General features: G+C 39.1%; 1 protein-coding gene across 1 annotated transcript in view; it reads left to right on the top strand.

Moving 5' to 3' along the window:
• The window catches only part of CPS1 (carbamoyl-phosphate synthase 1), a 159,645-nt gene that overhangs the window by 30,236 nt on the left and 108,609 nt on the right, over nucleotides 1-20,800 (top strand). The window contains exons 5-9 of the mRNA XM_043992197.1: nucleotides 431-487; nucleotides 3,853-3,945; nucleotides 16,865-16,954; nucleotides 18,872-19,000; nucleotides 19,811-19,917. Of these exons, the coding sequence (XP_043848132.1) occupies nucleotides 431-487; nucleotides 3,853-3,945; nucleotides 16,865-16,954; nucleotides 18,872-19,000; nucleotides 19,811-19,917 (476 nt within the window). The remainder of the gene's footprint in view (nucleotides 1-430; nucleotides 488-3,852; nucleotides 3,946-16,864; nucleotides 16,955-18,871; nucleotides 19,001-19,810; nucleotides 19,918-20,800) is intronic.

The following is a 20,800-nucleotide window of genomic DNA, read 5'->3' as shown; positions in this document are numbered from 1 at the left end:
TGCAGGGCAATGAGGGTTAAGTGACTTGCCCAGGGTCACACAGCTAGTAAGTGTCAAGTGTCTGAGCCGAATTTGAACTCACGTACTCCTGAATCCAGGGCTGGTGCTTTATCCACTGCGCCACCTAGCTGCCCCCATGAGTTAGTAAAGACAGCAAAGAAACCCCCAATAGGTGCATTCTAACCTATTGCATAGAGAGATAGAGATTTGGGTAAAAAAAGAATGCAGGACAAAGCTAGAGGACCAACCTCCTGTGCCTAATCAGGACAGTAACCCTTGGTCAGGAGAAAATAAAATGCTGGCAAACAGTTTAATGAAGCAGGAAGATAGATGCAGTTAAGTTGGCAGAAGAAGGTGACACCTTCTTTGTGCCGGCTCCTCATGAGAGTCATGGCATTTCATTTTCGCCGTCATTTTCTGCTTCTTCCAGGTGCCGGCACTTTATGGAGTGGATACAAGAATGCTGACTAAAATAATTCGGGACAAGGTATAGCCCTCTCTCTTTCCTCCCTGCTCCATACACCCGCCTCTCCTGATCTGTAGGTCTTGCCTTACTTTTTTTTTCTACTGCCTGAAAAAAACTACAGACACTTATTTTGTTATGTAAAGGCAGGAATCTAGTCCATTTTAGCTTTTTTTAGACGCGGATTTTTATTCTATTATTGATTCCAGCTTAGTTCACAAGGTTGAACACTTGGAGAGTTTGCTCATTACCGAATGTGCTTGAGGTTAATTCATTCAACAAGTTTGTATTGAGTGTCCGGTCTATGCACACTGCTACAGGGGATACAAGGCCAGTTGAAAGCATGATCCTTGCTCCCAAAGAGTGCATGCAGAATCCTATTAGGTGATAGGGCATACATAAAACCAGTGGAGAATATCAGTGAAGGCAAGATAATGCAGCAAAAACAGAATATATAGAAATTCTGTTTGAGTGCAAAGGAAAGGAGGGGATGGCATGGGAATGATGCTAGTTGAGGAAATTTCCTTAGAAGAGGTCAGTCTGATATTAATATGTTGAAACATTGAAGGATTTCCTCTTTTTATAAAATAAGCAGTGATCAAGTCGTTCCAAATAAGATGAGTTTATGGATAACAAGCCTGGCAACTAAATTGTCCTTTGATTTATATGATTCAGAATTCCCCTTCAAGAAAAGCATGTCTCGAAAGCTTAACGAACTACAAGTCTGGGTTCCTTAGCCTTAATCCTATATTATCTGACCTTGCTTTCAGGATACTCACTTTTTATAACTTGGTTTATAACTTTATAACTTGGTTTCTATTTGTGAAATCAGAATAAATCATTAAAAAACTTTTTGGGGGATTTATATCCCACTCAAAACAAAATAGGAGCTATTTATTAATGTGCGCTCAACTTCTAAAACTATATTTTTAGTGAATGATACATTCACCAAATGAGTTTATCATATTTTAATTAAATTGTAATCTTGCAAGGAAGAAAAAGAGTTAATATTAATGACACATCCTGAAAAATACAAAGAAATAAAATACAAAATACACAAAAAATCATTTGTGTCCCTTGAGAGAACATATTGGATGTTGGGGGATAGATTAGAAAGATCTGGGTTCCAATCTTAGCAATAACACTTAGTAACTACATAATATTAGAAAAGTCTTAATTTTTTTCTCTGAATCTCATTTCCCTTATCTATAAAATAAGGGGGTTGGGCCAGATGACCTCTGAGGTAAACTTTCCTTCTTTAACATTCTATTATTTTGTGACTCCAATGTCACTATCAGTGGAAATAGGGACCAGCCAGGAAAATGAATGTGCATGCTCTGTGATCTAAAAGCACTCTATGGTTTAGGCACTTCTATTCAGTTCCCTTTCCTTTGGTTTGAATGAAAGTGAACATTCAGGAAGAAACTTTTAAATGTTTGTGCTATAAAGATGTTTTTAATGTCAGACTAATGACAGGGGTAGAAGTAGAAACTTGTGAGGAAGGCTGGAGAGGTAGGAGCATTCATTGGCAAAAATCTGTCCAACTATTGGATTTTGTAGGTTAAATAGAATTTAGTAAGGTCTAATGATCTTGGGGAAAATGATACATAGGGCTTCTTCTTTTTACAAATATTATTTCATTTTATTTATTTTTTAAAATAAACATTTTTATTTAAAGTTTTGAGTTCAAAATTCTATCCCTTCTTTCCTTTCTCCCCTTCCCCTTCCCTGAGGCAATAAGTAATCAGATATAGGTTATATATGTGCAATTATATAAAACATTACCATATTAGTCATTTTGTTTAAGAAAACTCAAAAAAAAGGTGAAAGGAAGAAAGTAAAAACTAGCATACTTTCCATCTGTGGTTAATCAATATCAGTTCTTTCTTTGGAGGTCGATAGTATGCTTCATCATTAGTCCTTTGGGATTGTCTTGGATCATTGTATTCTTTCACAGTTCTTTATCGAACAATATTGCTGTCACTGCACAATGTTCTCCTGGTTCTGCTCACTTCACTATACATCAGTTCATATAAGTCTTTCCAGCATAAGGCTGCTTCTTGAGATAAATTCCTCTTTCATCAGAAACAAATAGGTTTTTAGTACCTAGCCAATAGTTTAGGACATGAAAAATGGCACTAATACAAATTATATTGGAATTTGAGTGATCTTGGTTTATATAAAAATGCATACTCCAACCTGTTCTTCCATCCACCTTAGGTTGAAAAAGTACGTTATTATTTCATTCACTGTGAGGTTAGGAAGAAAGAATGAGACCTGCTTTTCAAAATTAGGAATGCATAAATAAACATTTACTCTGTAAATTGGACTCTGAAGGCAAACACAGGGCATGGTGTTATGTAGTAATCCAGTGTGAAGGTGAAAGGTGGTTTGTAATCAGTTTTGCCAGAGCCAGCAGCTAGAGCAGTGAGGCAGCTCTCCCTGAGACTGGAGTAACCCAATATTTTTGAATACTCATTTGAAAACCACTACCATGCTGATTTTTCTAACTCCAGCCATTTAATCCCACGTGACTTTTTCTCTAAGTGACTTTCTCGGAGAGGGAATAAAGGCTTGTTTCTATTTCTTCTCATGCAATAATTTCCTAGGAGAAAGGAAAATCATGCAATGTACTTAATTTTCCTCTCTAAATAAAATCTTGGCAACTAAGATTAGCATAGCATTTTCATGAAAAGGTTTCTTAAGCACACCCAAATTGACTTTTAACAACAGCAAATAAACAAATCCAAAAGGAGAATAAGGATAGTATTACTTGAAAGGAGGAAAGAATTTTCTATTGGATAAATAGGGAAAGGATATGAAGAACTTCAAGGCCAAACAGGCATTTTATTGAAAAAAAGATAATGTCAAATTGCTGTCCCAGGTATTGCCTATAGTGAACATTTCTAATGCCTTGGCTTGGGACTCAGGAATTTCATAGTATTTAATCTTTGTTATTAATTGAACTCACTCTGACTTTATAGTGATAACACTATTTTGTCCATCCTCTTCCAGTTTTCTATCTCAATTGGCAGGTTTGGAACCCCTGAATGAAAAAAAATGACCATTTTCCTTGGGCATCAAAGGCATGGGATAATGTTCTGGGGTAGTGTTCCCAACTTTACCAATTCCATATCTTAAGAATGAAATTTAGATTCTTTATATGGGGAATTAATCAACCAACTATATTTTTCATAGTTTTAAAAAATGTCATATCTAAACCTTTTATTTTTCAAGTTTGTGAAGGTGAATAAACAGCTTCCATAGACAAATTGAGCAGTTATAAAGATGTCTAAATCTCAGAGCAGCTGTTCAAATCCCTATGAGTTTAGCCTGTCAGCACCTTCTTTGTTGCTCACATTTAGCTGTCTAATTCTTTAATTTGACAGGGCACCATGCTTGGAAAGATTGAATTTGAAGGTCAGCCTGTGGAGTTTGTGGATCCAAATAAGCAGAACTTGATTGCTGAAGTTTCAACCAAGGTGAGAGACTTTCCCATCGATATTTTAGAAATGTAGCTCCTTCCCTTACTTGGTATAGCAGTACCTCATTTGTTTATCGAGCCATCTCAGCTTTCTAGAACATGGTAGAAAATCAGCAAATTAGCAAAATGGGCTTCTAGTAGTCAAAATAACCCACTAAATTTCATAGACACTAATCATAGGAGAGTTCCTCATAACTTTATTTCAAAGCCTATAAAAACTCTTACCTTAGACACAATGCTAATAATCTTGGTTATCTGCTCGCTTAGCCCACCACAATTTAGGAACAACAAATTAGAAGACTGTTAGGATTAGGCATTTTGACATCAGCGCAAGAAATGACAATTGACAACTTGACGATGAAGGATAACACAAAAAGGAAATAATGAAAAGTGGGAAAATAAAGGATTCATTTTCACTGATTAACATTTTACAGTAGTGATGAAAAATAAGATAACCTTTCCTTATGCTATTGTGCAGTATTACACCCTTCCCCCCCCCCCCCCCCCCCGCCACTGCATATTTTAAAGATAGGCCCTCATTAAATCTCTTGAAATGCTTACAAGACAGACATTTTATCTGTTTTTCAATGATTGAGGAGCCAAGCTACAGAGAAGTTAGTTGAGTCTCATGAGTCAGTAACAGAAGGTAGGAACAAATCCCAAATTTCCCCAAAACTCTGTTTTCAAAAGCATACTATAAGTTTCATGAGGGCAGGGACTTATTTTTAATCTTTGCATTCCCGCCATCTGGCACTAGATATGGTATAAAGTTGCCGCTTGATAAAAGTTTTTAAGGCTTTTTTGGGGGGGGAATTTTTGATGAACTGAATAAATAAGAACAAAGGGGGATATTCGTTGAAAGTGTGGACTTTTGTTCCAATAAATAATATTTAAATGTTAGGTTCTATTTGTTTTCTTCTCTTTTTACACCCCTCTATTTTCTCTTGCTTCTTGCTTCTTGCCTTTTGCCAGTTCTAGAAATGAAAGAATCAAAACTGCTTAAGATGAGCAGATTTCTACACTGAAACCTCTCATGACAGGGACTCAGGCAGAATTACTTAGCATTCTCAGGGTCTGTTCTCCAGTACTAAGCATAGCCATGCATGATTTAAAAAAATAGCCCTAGCCCTTGCCCTTACAACAAACTTGGGATCTAATAGAGATTTCCATTTCCATTTTTTAATTAAAGAAGATGAACTTCTGAACTTATCTGTGCTTATCTGACCTTCCCAATCTGGTTGTATCCTTACCCTTTTGCTGATAGCAAAAAGACTGAGAACATTCTGATATGCTGCTGAAGAGAGATGGAGTAAGATACAAGCTGTGTTATCACAGGCTAAAATAGACTGAATATAAGACATGATTTGGGAAAGCAAGCTGATAGTGTACAACAAACAGGAGATAAACACCTAAGACCAACACAAAACCATGAAAGATATGATTCATATAAGCATAAAGGCATGTTCATTGTTCAGTGGTAGAAATGTGACAATTAAAGATTTCAAAAGGCTATTTATTGCCCAGAAAAACACACTTTTTGAGACTTGTAGGACTAATTTAAGTCATTCCTCTTTAATATTCCCTCTTTTCCTATACAGTCATTCTTAACCCTAAATATTTGTTTTTGTTTTTGTTTTTAGTTTTCTTGGTGAGGCAATTGGGGTTAAGTGACTTGCCCAGGGTCACACAGCTAGTAAGTGTTAAGTGTCTGAGGCCGGATTTGAACTCAGATCTTCCAGACTCCGGGGCCGATGCTCTATCCACTGTGCCACCTAGCTGCCCCAACCTGAAATATTTGAAAGTGCTTTATATCAGGTTAGGAGGAACCAAAAGCTTCCAAAGCCATAAAGCATGCAATGTCACAAAACACCCCCAAGAGGAAGGGTAAATTCTCTTTTCCTAGAAATGTGTATAGGAATCAAGGCAGACTTTTCTTTCTAGTAGAATCTGTAACTTAGAACCTTAGAGAGAGTTCTTGTCATCCTTGTGTGCCATAGATCCCTTTGGCAGGTTAGTAAAGGCTGTGGGCCCCATCTCTGAATGGTGTTTTCAAAATACACAAAATATACAGAAACACAAAGAAAACCAATTATGATAAAACATGCTTATTAAAATATTTTAGAAATAGGTTTAGAAACTCTAAGTTAAGGATCTTTGTTGAGAGATGAATCCAGGAAACAGAGAAGTTAAGGGATTTAACTTCAGTCCAAGGGAAATAATTGTAAAGTTGGCATTCCCCTTAACCCAGTCCACCCAAAGCACAAGTACCCTGGTTTTAAAGCTATTAAGGGTGAGTTTGTGGTCTCCTTATGTTTGTAGCTTCATTTTATCAGTGTCAAAAGCAGTTTTATAAACAATCCTGACAACTTACTCTGCTCCTCAATGGTGATAATTATCAACCCTGATAATCTGTCTACTAACAAACAGTTATTTCATGTAAATCAGTCTGTTACAAGACCAACCAGTTTCCTTATTAATGCAAAAGTTAGAGTGTGTTTATTTGGAGGTGTGAGTTTGGGACTGTCTGCTCAAACAGTGTTTGTTGAATTCAGGCAATAGGACTTAATGCTCTTGTTTGATTTAGCTTTTAGGAAAATAATTTGCCCACCCCACCCCTTTTTTAGATAGAGAAAATGTAAGAGACAAAGCTATGATTTATTGGATAGAGGAATGGCCTTAGAATTAGAAAGACTCGGGCTCATATCTGACCTCTGGCCAGTACTGGTTGTGTGATCCTGGGCAAGTCACTTAAGTTTTCCACAGCCTAGATAAATCTCTCAACAGGGTTTCTTAACCTAAGGTCTCTAAAATAGTTTAAAAAAAATTTTGGTATCTATATGGCAATATAATAGATTTTCTTTATTATCCTTATATTTTATGCATTTAAAAACACTATTCTGAGATAGGGCTTATAGACTTTGCCACCTGTCAAAGGGGTCCGAGATACACAAAAAAGAATAAGAACTCCCTCTCTAAAGCTCTGAATTGCAAAATAGTAGCTGATCTGCATATTTGGAGAGTGTTGTGCATCTATGTTCCCCAGAGTAATGAAATCTAATTCTCCCTCTCTCTTTCATAGAGAAGTACTATATATTCCACAACACATGCGTATATATACATACACACACGTGCACATACATATGCACATATTCATATATGTATATATGTGTATGTATGTAAGTATGTGTATGTATGTATATGTGTGTGTATATATATATATATATATGCATCTATGGTAGAATTCACTGAGTGGTTTGTGAAGAAAAATATCCACTAAGTGACGGAGACTTAGGAACTGAAAGAGCATCTAAATGGCATCATAGTGCTGAACTTCAGTCTTCCTGAGTTCAAATTTGGCCTCAGACACTAGCTGTGTGACCCTGGGCAAGTCACTTAACCTTGTTTGCCTCAGTTCTTCATCTGTAAAGTGAGCTGGAGAAGGAATGGTACACCACTCCAATATCTTTGCCAAGGAAGCCCCAAATGGGGTCACAAAGAGTAGGACACAACTGAAAATGACCAAACAACAAAAATAGGGACTCAAGTGGGATGAACTATTTTACCCCATCACATAGCCTGCTACCTCCTAGACACTAATGCATTGTTGTGTCTTTTTGACTGTCTAGGTGCTTCTTGTCTCAACTTTTTATTCAAGTTAGCTAGAGAACTCTGGCCAGTGAAATAGAGACAGTAGGTTCAAGAGGAATCTGAGATTCTGACCTCTGCTGATGGAGTGATTGTATTTTTCAAATTTCTTTGTCTATTTATGCATCAATTAGCCTACAATTTTAACATGTAAAATTTAGAGGGGGATGGGTGATACTGAAGGGTTTTAAGAAAAAGATCACTTGGAGTAGAATCTCCGTAGCCCTAGAAGAGGTAGACCAAATTTAGATGCCTAGAAACACCGATGGATGTTTAATCACTTAGTCTCCCCTGAAGAACTACACTACTGAAAAAAAAAAAACAACACCTAAATTGCCATTTCTAGCCCATCCTTCGGAGAGTCAGCTGCCAACATAAACTCTCTAAAGTATAGGTCTGACCATGTCATTCCTTGCCTCAAAAATCTTTAGCAGCTCCCTCTTTCCCCAGTCTGGCACTTAGGGCTCTCCACCATCTGTCTTCAATCCGCTTTTCCTGCCCTATTCCATATCACTCCTGGTAATGTACATTAGATTTCTTTTAAAATACAGCTCTAGTTGTTCTCTCAATTTGACATTTCATATCCCTCTGCTGTGTATATGCACAAGGCCCCTTTTCAAGCCCCCATGCCTGGAATCCCCACTTTCCTCATCTCTAACTCTTGGAATCTCTATGTTCCTTTAAAATTTTCAGAAGCCAGGGCAGCCAGGTGGCGCAGTGGCTAAAGCATCGGCACTGGATTCAGGAGGACCTGAGTTCAAATCCGGCCTCAGACACTGGACACTTACTAGCTGTGTGACCCTGGGCAAGTCACATAACCCCCACTGCCCCACAAAAAACCAAAAAAAAATTTTTTTTCAGAATTCCTTCAAGAAGCCTTCTCTGATCCCCTAGTCATTAGTGTTCTCTACCCTTCAAATAAGTCTTAGCCTGCATACCTGTTTTATCTTTTTAGTTGTTAGTAGAAGATAAGATTCTTGAAGACAGGAATGGTTTTATTTTTTATTTTTGTTTTTGTATTCCCAGCAAGTAGCCCATAGTAGGAACTTAATAATTATTTTTAGAATTGAATTGGATAGTTTAAATTCTTTTTTTTTTTTAATTTTATTTAAGTGAGGCAATTGGGGTTAAGTGACTTGCCCAGGGCCACACAGCTAGTAAGTGTTAAGTGTCTGAGGCTGGATTTGAACTCAGGTACTCCTGACTCCAGGGCCAGTGCTCTATCCACTGTGCCACCTAGCCACCCCGAATTGGATAGTTTAAATAAATAATTTTATTTTAATAAAGAGTAATATTTAAAGGAAATTAGAGTCATTTGAAAAAGAATAATTTCATGATATCTAGTTTTTTTATTAGCTGGAATAGGGTATTCTACTTACCTGTTAAAATTAGATTCATTTGGGCAGCTAGGTGACGCAGTGGATAAAGCACTGGTCCTGGATTCAGGAGGACCTGAGTTCAAATCCGGTCTCAGAGACTTGACACTTACTACCTGTGTGACCCTGGGCAAGTCACTTAACCCTTATTGCCCCATAAAAGCAAAAAAAAAATTAGATTCATTTAAAGAATTTTGGGAGATGCTTATGTGAGTAATGCCATTTCAGGAAGTAAATTTTGGACATATTAGATTAGCTTCATTAAACTGAGTTTCATTTGATGACTATCAGGACAACTATCTTTGAAGAGCACAGACTCTATTGGTAGCTTTAGAAATAGGAACAAAAAAGCATTGGAGAACTAACAAGGTGTGTTGGAAAAAGCACTAGATTTGGTGACAGAGGACCTAGATTTGAATCCTGACTGTCACTTACTGTGTGGCCTTGGGGAAATCACTTAGCTTTTCTAGGGCTCATCTGATACCTAATGAAGGTATTAGACTAGGTCGCCTCTTGAGGTCCCTGTCTATGTTCTTGGGATCCCGAAAGTCTGATCATTTCACCAGATCATTTTTAAAAGGGGAATTAATTTTGAGAATTTTTCTGTGAAAATAAAGAAACTCACTGAGATCTGTCTAGGGCACTTGTTACTGAGTCTTCAGAGACCTAATCATCTCAAATCCAGGGATCAATTTACTACCCAGTACTTGTGTTTACACATAATATACACCACTTTTTGTTCCCTTTTAATACTGAACAATGCCTATGTCAAACATAAAAAGATACCACTCCTGTCCTAGGTCATCGAGTTTCAAGAACATTAATCCAGACTTCTGAGCCTGGGTTTCTTAGAGAGCTTTGGAATGGACTTGGAACTCTGCTATAAGAATGACTTCATGATGCCAGTGTTTGAGCCTGGCAAATTTGTACCAATAGGCTGTATCCTCTAGGGGAACTAGTAGGGAGACTGATCCTTTGGTTGGCTTTGATTATCTTCTACTTCCAAGGATTCACACTTGTCCCACAAACTCTTTTCCTTTCTCCTCTTGCTCTTGCATTGTTTTCCTTTCCTTCTTTTCTTTATAACCATTCCTTTCTAACACCAGCTCCCAATCTGATCGTTATTGGTCAGGGTGGGTGGAAGAGAAGAGCACCTCATTTCCTTTCCCTGGCCCATCTCAAGGCCTGATTATGTTTCATTTTTTTTTTTAGTTTAACATTGAAGACAGTGCAACTGCTCTCATCATCAATATAAAAGTATTATGACCTTGGATATCAGCTTTCTTACCTGTAAAAGTGAAGTGGTAGGATAGTGGTGGATAAGATGACTTGTGAGGGCCCTGCTACCTCTAGCTTTGTGATCCTGTGATCTCAATGATCATTGGAAGTGATATCACAGATAATGAACAACAGTAGTAATATTCTAGTAAGAGTAGATACAGGGGGCAGCTAGGTGGCGCAGTGGATAGAGCACTGGCCCTGGATTCAGGAGGACCTGAGTTCAAATCTGGCCACAGACACTTGACACTCACTAGCTGTGTGACCTCGGGCAAGTCACTTAACCCCCATTGCCCCACCAAAAAAAAAATAGAGTAGCTACACAGAAATATATGTGAACTTTGTCTCAAATTGTAAAAATCTGAATTTATTTAATTTTTTTTAAAGTTTCAGGCTTCTCTATTCAGAAGCTAAAAGTATGTGATGAGAAAGAGGCTTTGTGTGTCACAAAATTCATTCTGATTGCACTGAATTTCATACCCCCTACCTAGCTTAGACAACACCTCCTCCCTGGGGTCTTTAGAAAGGATGTTTTCCCCCTCACTGGTAAGCATTCACCTGTGAAATGATTTAGTTTGTCACCTAAGACCAACTAGAATTACTATGGAGAGCAACATCTCAATATGAAGTTTCCAGCTATGAAATATTCTGCTGCACCGGGGGGCCTGTTTCCAAGGGGGTCATTATCAAAGTAAAAATAGCCCAATCAGTTTCTTGGCAGCACAGAAGGAACCCAAATTGGAGGAGAGACTGTCAATGCCTCCAACTTCTGTGAGCCTTGTCTTGTCATAAGGTAGCAGAGAGCTTTGCCTTTGGGGATGAAAAATGCAACCACCCTAGGCTCTATTGATGGGTAAGGACAGAGTACTTTTTTTTCTTTTTTCTTTTTTTGGTGAGGCAGTTGGGGTTAAGTGACTTGCCCAGGGTCACACAGCTAGTAAATGTTAAATGTATGAGGTCGGATTTGAACTCAGGTCCTCCTGAATCCAGGGCCGGTGCTCTATCCACTGTTCCATCTAGCTGCCCCCAGGACAAGTACTTTTAACATACAGGAGCATTCTGCTGAGTCAAGAAGTCAAGTTGTTGAGGCAAACAGGCTGCCATAAATATAGTTAGCATCCTCTTGACCATTTATGGATTGCACCCCTCACATTTTGAATACCAGATAATATCATAAGGAAAACTGTGGCATCGTTTCTAATCAAATTCAAAAAAATATCTGTTAAGTGTCTGTGTGTAGCATGGTCCTGTGCTGGGCCCTTCCTTAGCATAAAAAGGAGGAGCTTATAGACTAATAAGGGAGGGAAAGGACATAAGGCATGTATACAGATAATGGAAGAATGGATATTAGTAATGGGTACATTGAGTCAGAATGCTATATGGATTTTGAGTAGGGAAATCACTTTCATTCTGGGAGATCAGCACAGTTTTTATGAAAGAAATAGTGCCTGAGCAAGCCCTCACAGAAATTTTTTGATAGAGATGGATGTGGAGGGAGTATATCCTAATTATCGGTTAAGGAATGGACAGTGTGAATGTATGCAGGGAGGAGAGGGTACTATGAGGTTGAGAAAGCAATAATTCAAGATGACTGGAAAAGATGTATGAAAGGAAGAAGAGTCAGCTAGTAGAGGTTTAGATGTTGGGCAGAGAAATGTGTGAGGCAGCACTGTACAGTGGAAAGAAGTCTATATTTGGAGTCTGAGAACCTTAGTCCAAATGTTATGACCTTGGGCAGTCACTGAACTTCTCTGGGTCTCAGTTTCCCCATTTGTAAGCTAAAGCAGGGCCAGCTAGGTGGCGCAGTGGATAAAGCACCTGCCCTGGATTCAGGGGGACCTGAGTTCAAATCCAACCTCAGCCACTTGGTACTTACTAGCTGTGTGACCCTGGGCAAGTCACTTAACCCTCATTGACCCCAGGGGGAACAAAAAGATAAAGCAGTTGGCCACGATTTCCTCTAACTTCCTTTCTAGCTTGGAATCTATGGTCCTATGTTTTTATCATCCTCTAGGCAAGAGGAGAACATGGAAGGTTTTAGCATTGGAAAAGTAGATGACCAGAACTGTCCATTATTTAGGACTGGAAGCTCTGTGAAAAAGGGAATCGAAAGCAGTGCCACTTGCTACTGCAATGACATCGTACAAGTCGCTTCACTTTTCTTGGGCTCTGGCTGATCTAAATCTTTTCTTTCCACACTATTTTACTTGGTGACCTCATAAGCTCCTATCATTTCCCTTATCATTTCAGTGTAGATGACTCTCAGGTTTATTTGTCCAGCCCTAACCATTCTCCTCCTGACCACCAGTCTTGGATCTCCAATTGCCTATTAGACGTTTTGGACTTTATCCCCAGACCTTCTCCTCTTGCTAACTTTTCTATCATTGTGAAGGATACTACCAACCTCCTAGTCACACAAGCTTACAGTCTAGGTGTCATCCTCTACTTCTCTCTCTTTCTCTCTTTGGCAGGGCAGTTGGGGTTAAGTGACTTGCCCAGGGTCACACAGCTAGTAAGTGTTAAGTGTCTGAGTTCAGATTTGAACTCAGGTCCTCCTGAGCCCAGGGCCGGTGCTCTATCCTCTGCACCACCTAGCTGCCCCTTCTCACTCTTTCTTACCCTTTATCCAGTCAATGGTTTGTTCCTATTGTTTTCACTTTCAAGACATTTCTCTTACATGCCCCCCTTCTCTCTAACACTGACACCACCCCGGTGCACGCCCTTGTTAGCCCCAACATGGACTATTGAAATAGCCTGCCTAAAGTATCACCAAACTCTAGTCCATACTTCACTTGACTGTCAAATTTATTTTTCTAAGGGAAGATTTGACCATGTCACCTCTTCTCCCATTCAATAATTTCCAGTGGCTCTCCATTACCTCCAGGATGAAATATAAAACCTGTATGTCTTTTAAAGTCTTTCATAACTTGGCTCCTTTCTCCCTTTCTTGCACCTTACTCTACTCAATGTACTCTGTGATCCATCAACACTGTCCTTTTTGCTATTTCTCGAATAACACACTCCATCTACTCAACGTGAGCCTTTTTTTTTCTGGCTGCTCTCCATGTCTGGATGCTTTCCCTTCTCATTTCTTCCTCCTATCTTTGCTGGGTCCCTTCAAGTCTCAGCTAAAGTCCCACCTTCTTTAATATTGATAAGATCCGGGGCAGCTAGGTGGTGCAGTGGATAGAGCACCGGCCTTGGATTCAGGAGGACTTGAGTTCAAATCCGGCCTCAGACACTTAACACTTACTAGCTGTGTGACCCTGGGCAAGTCACTTAACCCCAATTGCCTCACTAAAAAAATATATATATATTGATAAGATCCCCTCAGATACAACTTTCAATTTATCATGTATATATCTTGTTTGTACACAGTGTTTACATATCGTCTTCCCCACTAGGTTGTAAGATTCTGGAGAATAAAGACTTTTTTTTTACCTTTGTTGTATCCCCAGCACAGTGATTGGCACATAGTAGGTGCTTAATAAATGTTTTTTGATTGAATGACTGACCCTATGGTTCTAGTTCAGACCAAATATGATGAGGTCCTGAGTTAGGATGGTGGTGGGATGAGTAGAAAATAGAAAACAGATTGGAGAGATGCTATGTTGGTAAAATAGGGCGCAGGTGGCAACTGATTATATGTGAGGGAGATGATAGAAAGGAAGAGACAAAGATGACTCATTTGAGTTGATGAGTTGGGACTTCCTGAGGGGTTCCAGAGCTCGAGGCTGCAAATTTAAGACCCGCCACTAGGTGGCAGGGCGATCCCTTTAGGTACCTCACCTGTGCAACCTCAACCCCTGGAGTTTTCCAATTTGAGAGATCCCTCCGGACTCATTGTGGACAGTTAAACTGGAGTTTATTTTCCCCTGAAAAAGGTCTAGGCATCTCCTTTCTCTTAGGTTTTATTTCAGAAAAGTTGGGAGGAAAAATATTTAGAGAGCTCAAAGATTTGCCACTTGCTTGGTTTGAAGATTTCCACCACTGGCACAGATTCACAACTCCCTTGTAACACACACTCTCTTTGAGAGTTATTGCAGCCCCAAACAGCCCCGTTAGCCCATGCCGAAGCCAGTAAGAAGAGGCAGCATGCTGAGGTGGGGTGGGGGCTCAATTCCATTCCCACGTCTGTTACTACCTGTGAAACCTGAGCAAGTCACAGCCTCCCTGGGCTTCGGACTCCTCATTTGTAAAATGAGGAAGCTGGACTAGCTGACCTTGAATATCCCTTCCTGTGCTGTATCCTTTGATCTATGAGAAGCTTCTGGGACTGTGCTGAGGAATAAACATTCTTCACATCACAGGCTTGCAATCTGTCATCAGTCTACACTTGTTCTCAAAGCCTTGCCAGACTTTATTCCCTTGGCACAGCTCCTGAGACCCCGGGGGACTGCTGGTCCACTGTGGAGCACTGGGAGGGGAGCAAAAAAGACTATTTGAGATACAAATCCCGATTTTTGCACAAGCCAAATGTCATATTCCTAACTAATAATTCTTAGGGTATTAAATTTAGATCAAGAAGGGACCACAGATGCATCAAACCTCTCATTTTATATAGGCCCAGAAAGGATAGTTGACTTGGCCAGGGTCACATCGGTAGTAAGTAAGTAGTAGATCTTGGATTGAAACCTGTATTCTATGACTCTGAATCCAGTGTTTTTCCCCCCTATACCATACTCTTACTGGTGTGACCATGAGTTATGGAACATATCAGTCTCTGAAGAATTAAAGTTGTGGCTCATCCAAAAGATAGTAGGGGGGCAGCTAGATGGTGCAGTGGATAGAGCACCGGCCCTGGAGTCAGGAGTACCTGAGTTCAAATCCGGCCTCGGACACTTGACACTTACTAGCTGTGTGACCCTGAGCAAGTCACTTGACCCCAATTGCCTCACTAAAAACAACAAAAACAACAACAACAACAAAAGATAGTAGGGAGGTATATGGGTGCAAGGATGCTGCAACATATGACCAATGAAGAATTGTGCAGAAGTAGTGTCAAGGATATCATCAGAAAGATGTCTGACCAGACAAAGAAGTGAGAGAGTCACACAAGTGATAACCAGGTGATTGCCTGCCTGCATGGTGTATTGGTGACACCAAGGTTCTAGCTTTTTGGATGCTTCTCTCTTCCCTGCCCCACCCCAACCTCCACTGAAGTCTTTTGGGGGAGGGGGTAATGAGGGTTAAGTGACTTGCTCAGGGTCACACAGCTAGTAAGTGTCAAGTGTCTGAGTCTGTATTTGAACCCACATGCTCCTGAGTCCAGGGTTGGTGCTTTATCCACTGTGCCACCTAGCTGCCCCCTCCACTGAAGTCTTAATGGGAGGATATGGATAAGAGTTACAGAGATGAGTTGACTTGAGTATATTTTGAACTGTACCATTGGAGGGAGGATGCAGATAGATGCAATTATAGATCTATTGTTTCATTGTTTCAGTTGTATGCAAATCTTTGGGAATCCCATTTTGGGGTTTTTTTTGATAAAGATACTAGAATGGTTTGCCATTTCTTTCTCTAGCTAATTTTATAAATGAGGAAACTGAGGCAAACAGAGTTAAGTGATTTGCCCAGGGTTACACAGCTAGTTTCTGATTTGAACTCAGGAAGATGAGTCTTTCTGACTTCAGGCTCAGCATTCTATGCACTGTACCATCTAGCTTTCTAAATTATAGCCCTATTAATGTATAATTAGTTGTCCTTTCCATTTCCAATATCCAATGTCTATGATTTAATATAAACTTCCTAACTTAAAAAAATTCTTCTAAAGGTAGAAAGCCTTTTTTTAGCCAAGTATATTTTAGCTTTCAACCTGTCATATGACTAAAACATCGTTATCATTCAGAAAGTTCTGAAAAACTCTCAGGAATGGTATAAGAAGTTTAATACTAAAACTAAGAATTAAATTTAGAAGTTCAGACCCCCTATGTCCTTCAGTTTCTGTCATTTTGTGACTTTGGGAGAAAACGCTTATGGTCAGGTTGTTTTTCCCTAACCTCAAAGTAGCACTTAAAGTTGAGTTAATGATTATGATGTGCTATGAGATCCCATTATGAAATCTGACCTCTAAGCACAGTTTTTCAAAACAACCTATACCATGCTAGTAATCTCATGCTGATTTTTTTATACTTCAGAATCTTTGCTTAGACTTATTACACAGGCACTCAATTCTACCACATTCCATCCTTATTGCAAGCTGAGGATCAAGTGGTGTTTAAGGCATGATGTATCTATTACCACATCTGTCTAGTGCTGAATCAGGCAATAATACTTGAAAATTCCATTGCCGCTAGCTGTTAATGAGGCAAAAAATGGGAAAGATGGTTGTTAACTATGGAAACAACCAATTGCTTAGGGATCATTGTTATTACTGTAATCAACAGTATATATAAAACAGCAAAGTACATTTTAAAAAAAATTTCATAAAAAAGATTCAGTCCATGGCACTTGCTGAGCCTTTCTTGCAAATTGATTGTTAACTGCCAGTCACTCCCCAGTAGTTAGCAATCAATCTGCCACCAGCCTAAGTGCAAAACATTCCGAAATGTGTTTATGATATTGGTGTGTCACTCACAATAGTAAGTTCCCTCTAACTCTCTTGATTTCAAAATGCAGGATGTCAAGGTGTATGGCAAAGGGAATCCTATTAGAGTGGTTGCTGTAGACTGTGGAATAAAGCAGAATGTAATCCGTTTACTAGTGAAGGTAAGTCATGCCCATCCTCATTTTTTTACTTTGGAGTGAGGATTTCTCACACTGTTATTTTGATGTTTTGATGACTGGTTGAAGATAACCACAGACTTGTTGCCTTGGTCATTGGGGGATGCTTCTGTGGGGCAGTACGTTTCCCTTGTCCCTTTGTTTCACTAAGTGAAAAACTTTTCATTTTAATTGTGTTGGAGACAGAATAGAAAGTGCTGCACTTGAATCAGAGGATGTGAGGGAATTTGAATCCTGACTCCTTCACTCATTGCCTGTATGAACTTGGGCAAGTCCCTTCCCCTCTCTGAGGTTCAGTTTCCTCATCTATAAAATGAGGGGATTGGGCTGGATATGATACTATACTTCTGCTTATTAGATGTCTGTGAACTCTAGAGCTATCAGTACAGAAAAAGCAGTTCAATGCCTGTTCTTGACTGAGTAGAGAATATTTTCTGTCCCATTCCACGAGTTCTGGCATATGTCAGGTAGCCACCAAGGAACTGGAAAAAGTCCTTGATTGCATTATATATTCTTTGTCTTTGCATTCCCTGACCTTTTGCTTCTATTGTTACTGTGTCTCGAGATAGCACAGGCTTACTAAAAATTCTTCATATTAACTTTTTTTGTTTGTTTGTTTTTTTGTTTTTTTTTGCTGGGCAATTGGGGTTAAGTGACTTGCCCATGGTCACACAGCTAGTAAGTGTCAAATGTCTGAGGTCGGATTTGAACTCAGGTACTCCTGAATCCAGGGCCGGTGCTTTATCCACTGCGCCACCTAGCTGCCCCTATATTAACTTTTCACTTACCAAATTTAAGCAGTCCTTGCAAATTCCTTATAGGGTGGTATTTTTTTTTCTTTTGATGCATTCTGTGGTTATTATTTTTCCCCAAGGAAATAGGAGAATTTCTCCTTCCCCAAGATTAGAATTGTCGAAAGACTAATTCCAAAGCATCTCAAATTATTGCCAGCCCATTATTAACCTTGGGATATACTTAGCTTTGAATATATATATTGTATCTATTTTGATGTAAAAGAGTTTATATTCTCATAGCTGAAATCAGTCTGACAAAATTAATCATAATTTCATAGAAAATGTGGTCAGACACTGGGGAAGAAAGCTGATTAACAGGTAATGAAGAAAAGGTACCCACAGGGTAATGTTAAGGAAGGTCAGAGACAGTACAGCAGGAACCATACAGAAAATAAATTTCTCACTTTTTGTTAACCTTCTTTGATTCTGGATAAATAAAAATATCCATGTATACTAGAATCTTAATTATTGAGCCTTTATATACCTACCATTCCTTAAATCTATAAGATGTATCATTTGCTTTGCAAGATCCAACTTGAATCAAGTATGTTCTCAATTTTCTGTTATCTAAATGGTACCGTTTGAAACACGTAAAATACAACGAGCTTCTGAAAGAATTTATTTGGCAAAATAAAGCTCCTTGTTATTTGAATTGTGGAACCGAATCCTTTTTTCAAGAGGATGGGTGGGCAAAAATAGTAATAATAACAGCATGATGCTTTAAGGTTTACAGAACACTTTACATTTATTTCATTTGATCCTCACAATAACCCTGTAAGGTAGGTGCTATTTTTATCCCCATTTTCCAGATGAGGAAACTGAGTCTGAGAAAGGCTATATAACTATCTTACTTTAAAAAAAAATTTTTTTTAATTAATTTTTTTTTTTTTTGCGGGGCAATGGGGGTTAAGTGACTCGCCCAGGGTCACACAGCTAGTAAATGTCAAGTGTCTGAGGCTGGATTTGAACTCAGGCACTCCTGAATCCAGGGCCGGTGCTTTATCCACTGTGCTATCTAGCCGCCCCCGCTATCTTACTTTTTTAAAGAAAATTTTTTTAATAAACTTTAGACCCTTCCTCATTATTTGTCTCATGTTTCTTTTTCTAGAAAGGAGCTGAAGTACATTTAGTTCCTTGGAATCATGATTTCACCAAGATGGAATATGATGGACTTGTAATTGCTGGAGGGCCTGGAAACCCAGCTCTGGCAGAGCCTCTCATTCAGAATGTCAAGAAGGTACAGTGTACATGGAGTTCATGTCTAGGTCCATGGACAGAGGGTCATATGTGGTGAGAATTCTATGAATAATTTGCTTGAACTTTTTTGAAAGTTTTTCAAAAAATTATGAGTTTCCATGTGAATGTTCTTTGTGTCTCTTAGAGGCAGCAAAGATAAATTATTCTACTGGGGAACCAAGTAGGAGAGAGAGTGCCAGAGATAATGGAAGCTGTTCCTCAGGCCAAAAAACAACTTTCAGGCCATTCCATAGGATCAGGACAAATGATACCCAGTCTTCATCTACCCGGTCTACGTCTACCCTCTCTATCTGCAGTGTTATAACAGGATAATTCACATTCACGAAGATGACCTTATCCTTTAGAAAGCTGTGAGACACTCTCAGAAACAGGACAGGAAATCTAATGCTCAAAATAGGCAGTTAGTTTGTAAATTCAGGCCTTTAGGTCCTATTTCTAGCATATTCATTCTTCATTTTGCGTCTTTGAGAAAATGATTCGTGGGAAGATTCCTGTGGAGATGGCATTTTCCCTTCCTCACAGTACTGTAAGATCTTAAAGCATCATCCAAGAAGGATTAAACTACGCTTGGTTTAGTTTTAGTGTTCAGTATATTTTACTGTCTTCCCAGTCTTTGAAAATTGTCATTTGTCAAGGACATTCACTGTCCTTCAGTTAACCAGAGGTTTTGCCCAAATAATTGAAATGCCTTTCTATGTAATTAGGTACATGATAGAGAAGAAAAGCTGTACTATTAGTGCCCTTTCTGAGTTATCAATATGTGAAACTAATAACATTCTTTCCTTTACAGATCTTGGAGAGTGATCGTAAAGAGCCTGTGTTTGGAATCAGTACAGGGAACTTAATAACAGGATTAGCAGCTGGAGGCAAGACCTACAAAATGCCCATGGCCAACAGGTAGGCAAGAGCTGGCTCAGAACAAGGGGACAACTTTTTTCAGTTTTTGGTTCAAGACCTGTTAGCCACCCAAGTCCTTTGGAGAGCCAAGCAGGATACCCTCAGAAAGCTTGTCACACAACATTCTGGGCATTACATATAGGATGACTATAATGTTCCATGGTTCATCTTGTTAGAATGTATACTTGTGCACACAGCCGGGCTCACATCTACAACATCTGCTGCCACTGAAGACCTGAGGCCATGTGTTCTGTACATCTGAAAGAAAGCCTCTACTTCCCCTGAAATTAAACAAGTTCTTAATGGTTAGAGATGGTGGCAAAGCCAGTAATTCTACTTTCCAAAATAAAAAGGAAGGAATCATATAAAAATGTATACAATAGTCTAATTTCATAAAAGTGCAATCATCTATAAATGGCTAAATCAATCCTACCTGGTAGTATAAGATATCGAGAGCTGGAAAGGTTAGTCTTTTCTAGTCCTGTGCTTTGCAGATGAGAAACCTGAATCCCCGAGAGGTAAAGAGATTTCTTCAAAGTCACACAATTAATCATTCTTCCAGTCTGTCCATCAATCAACAAGCATTCAATGAGTACTTACTATGTGCCAGGTCTGGGACAAAGGCAGCATGATTTAATGAATGGAGAGCTGGGTTCAGGTCTAGCCTTTGACACAGTGACCCTGGGCAAGTCACTTAGCTTCTTCTTCTTCTTCTTCTTCTTCTTCTTCTTCTTCTTCTTCTTCTTCTTCTTCTTCTTCTTCTTCTTCTTCTTCTTTTTTTTTTTTTTTTTTGCAGGTCAATGAGGGTTAAGTGACTTGCCCAGGGTCACACAGCTAGTTAAGTGTCAAGTGTCTGAGGCTGGATTTGAACTCGGGTCCTCCT

This window comes from Dromiciops gliroides, chromosome 3 (genome assembly GCF_019393635.1).
Source record: "Dromiciops gliroides isolate mDroGli1 chromosome 3, mDroGli1.pri, whole genome shotgun sequence".
Taxonomy (NCBI): Eukaryota; Metazoa; Chordata; class Mammalia; order Microbiotheria; family Microbiotheriidae; genus Dromiciops; species Dromiciops gliroides.
Note: the sequence above shows the minus strand (reverse complement) of the source record. Positions and strands in the feature narration are given on the sequence as shown.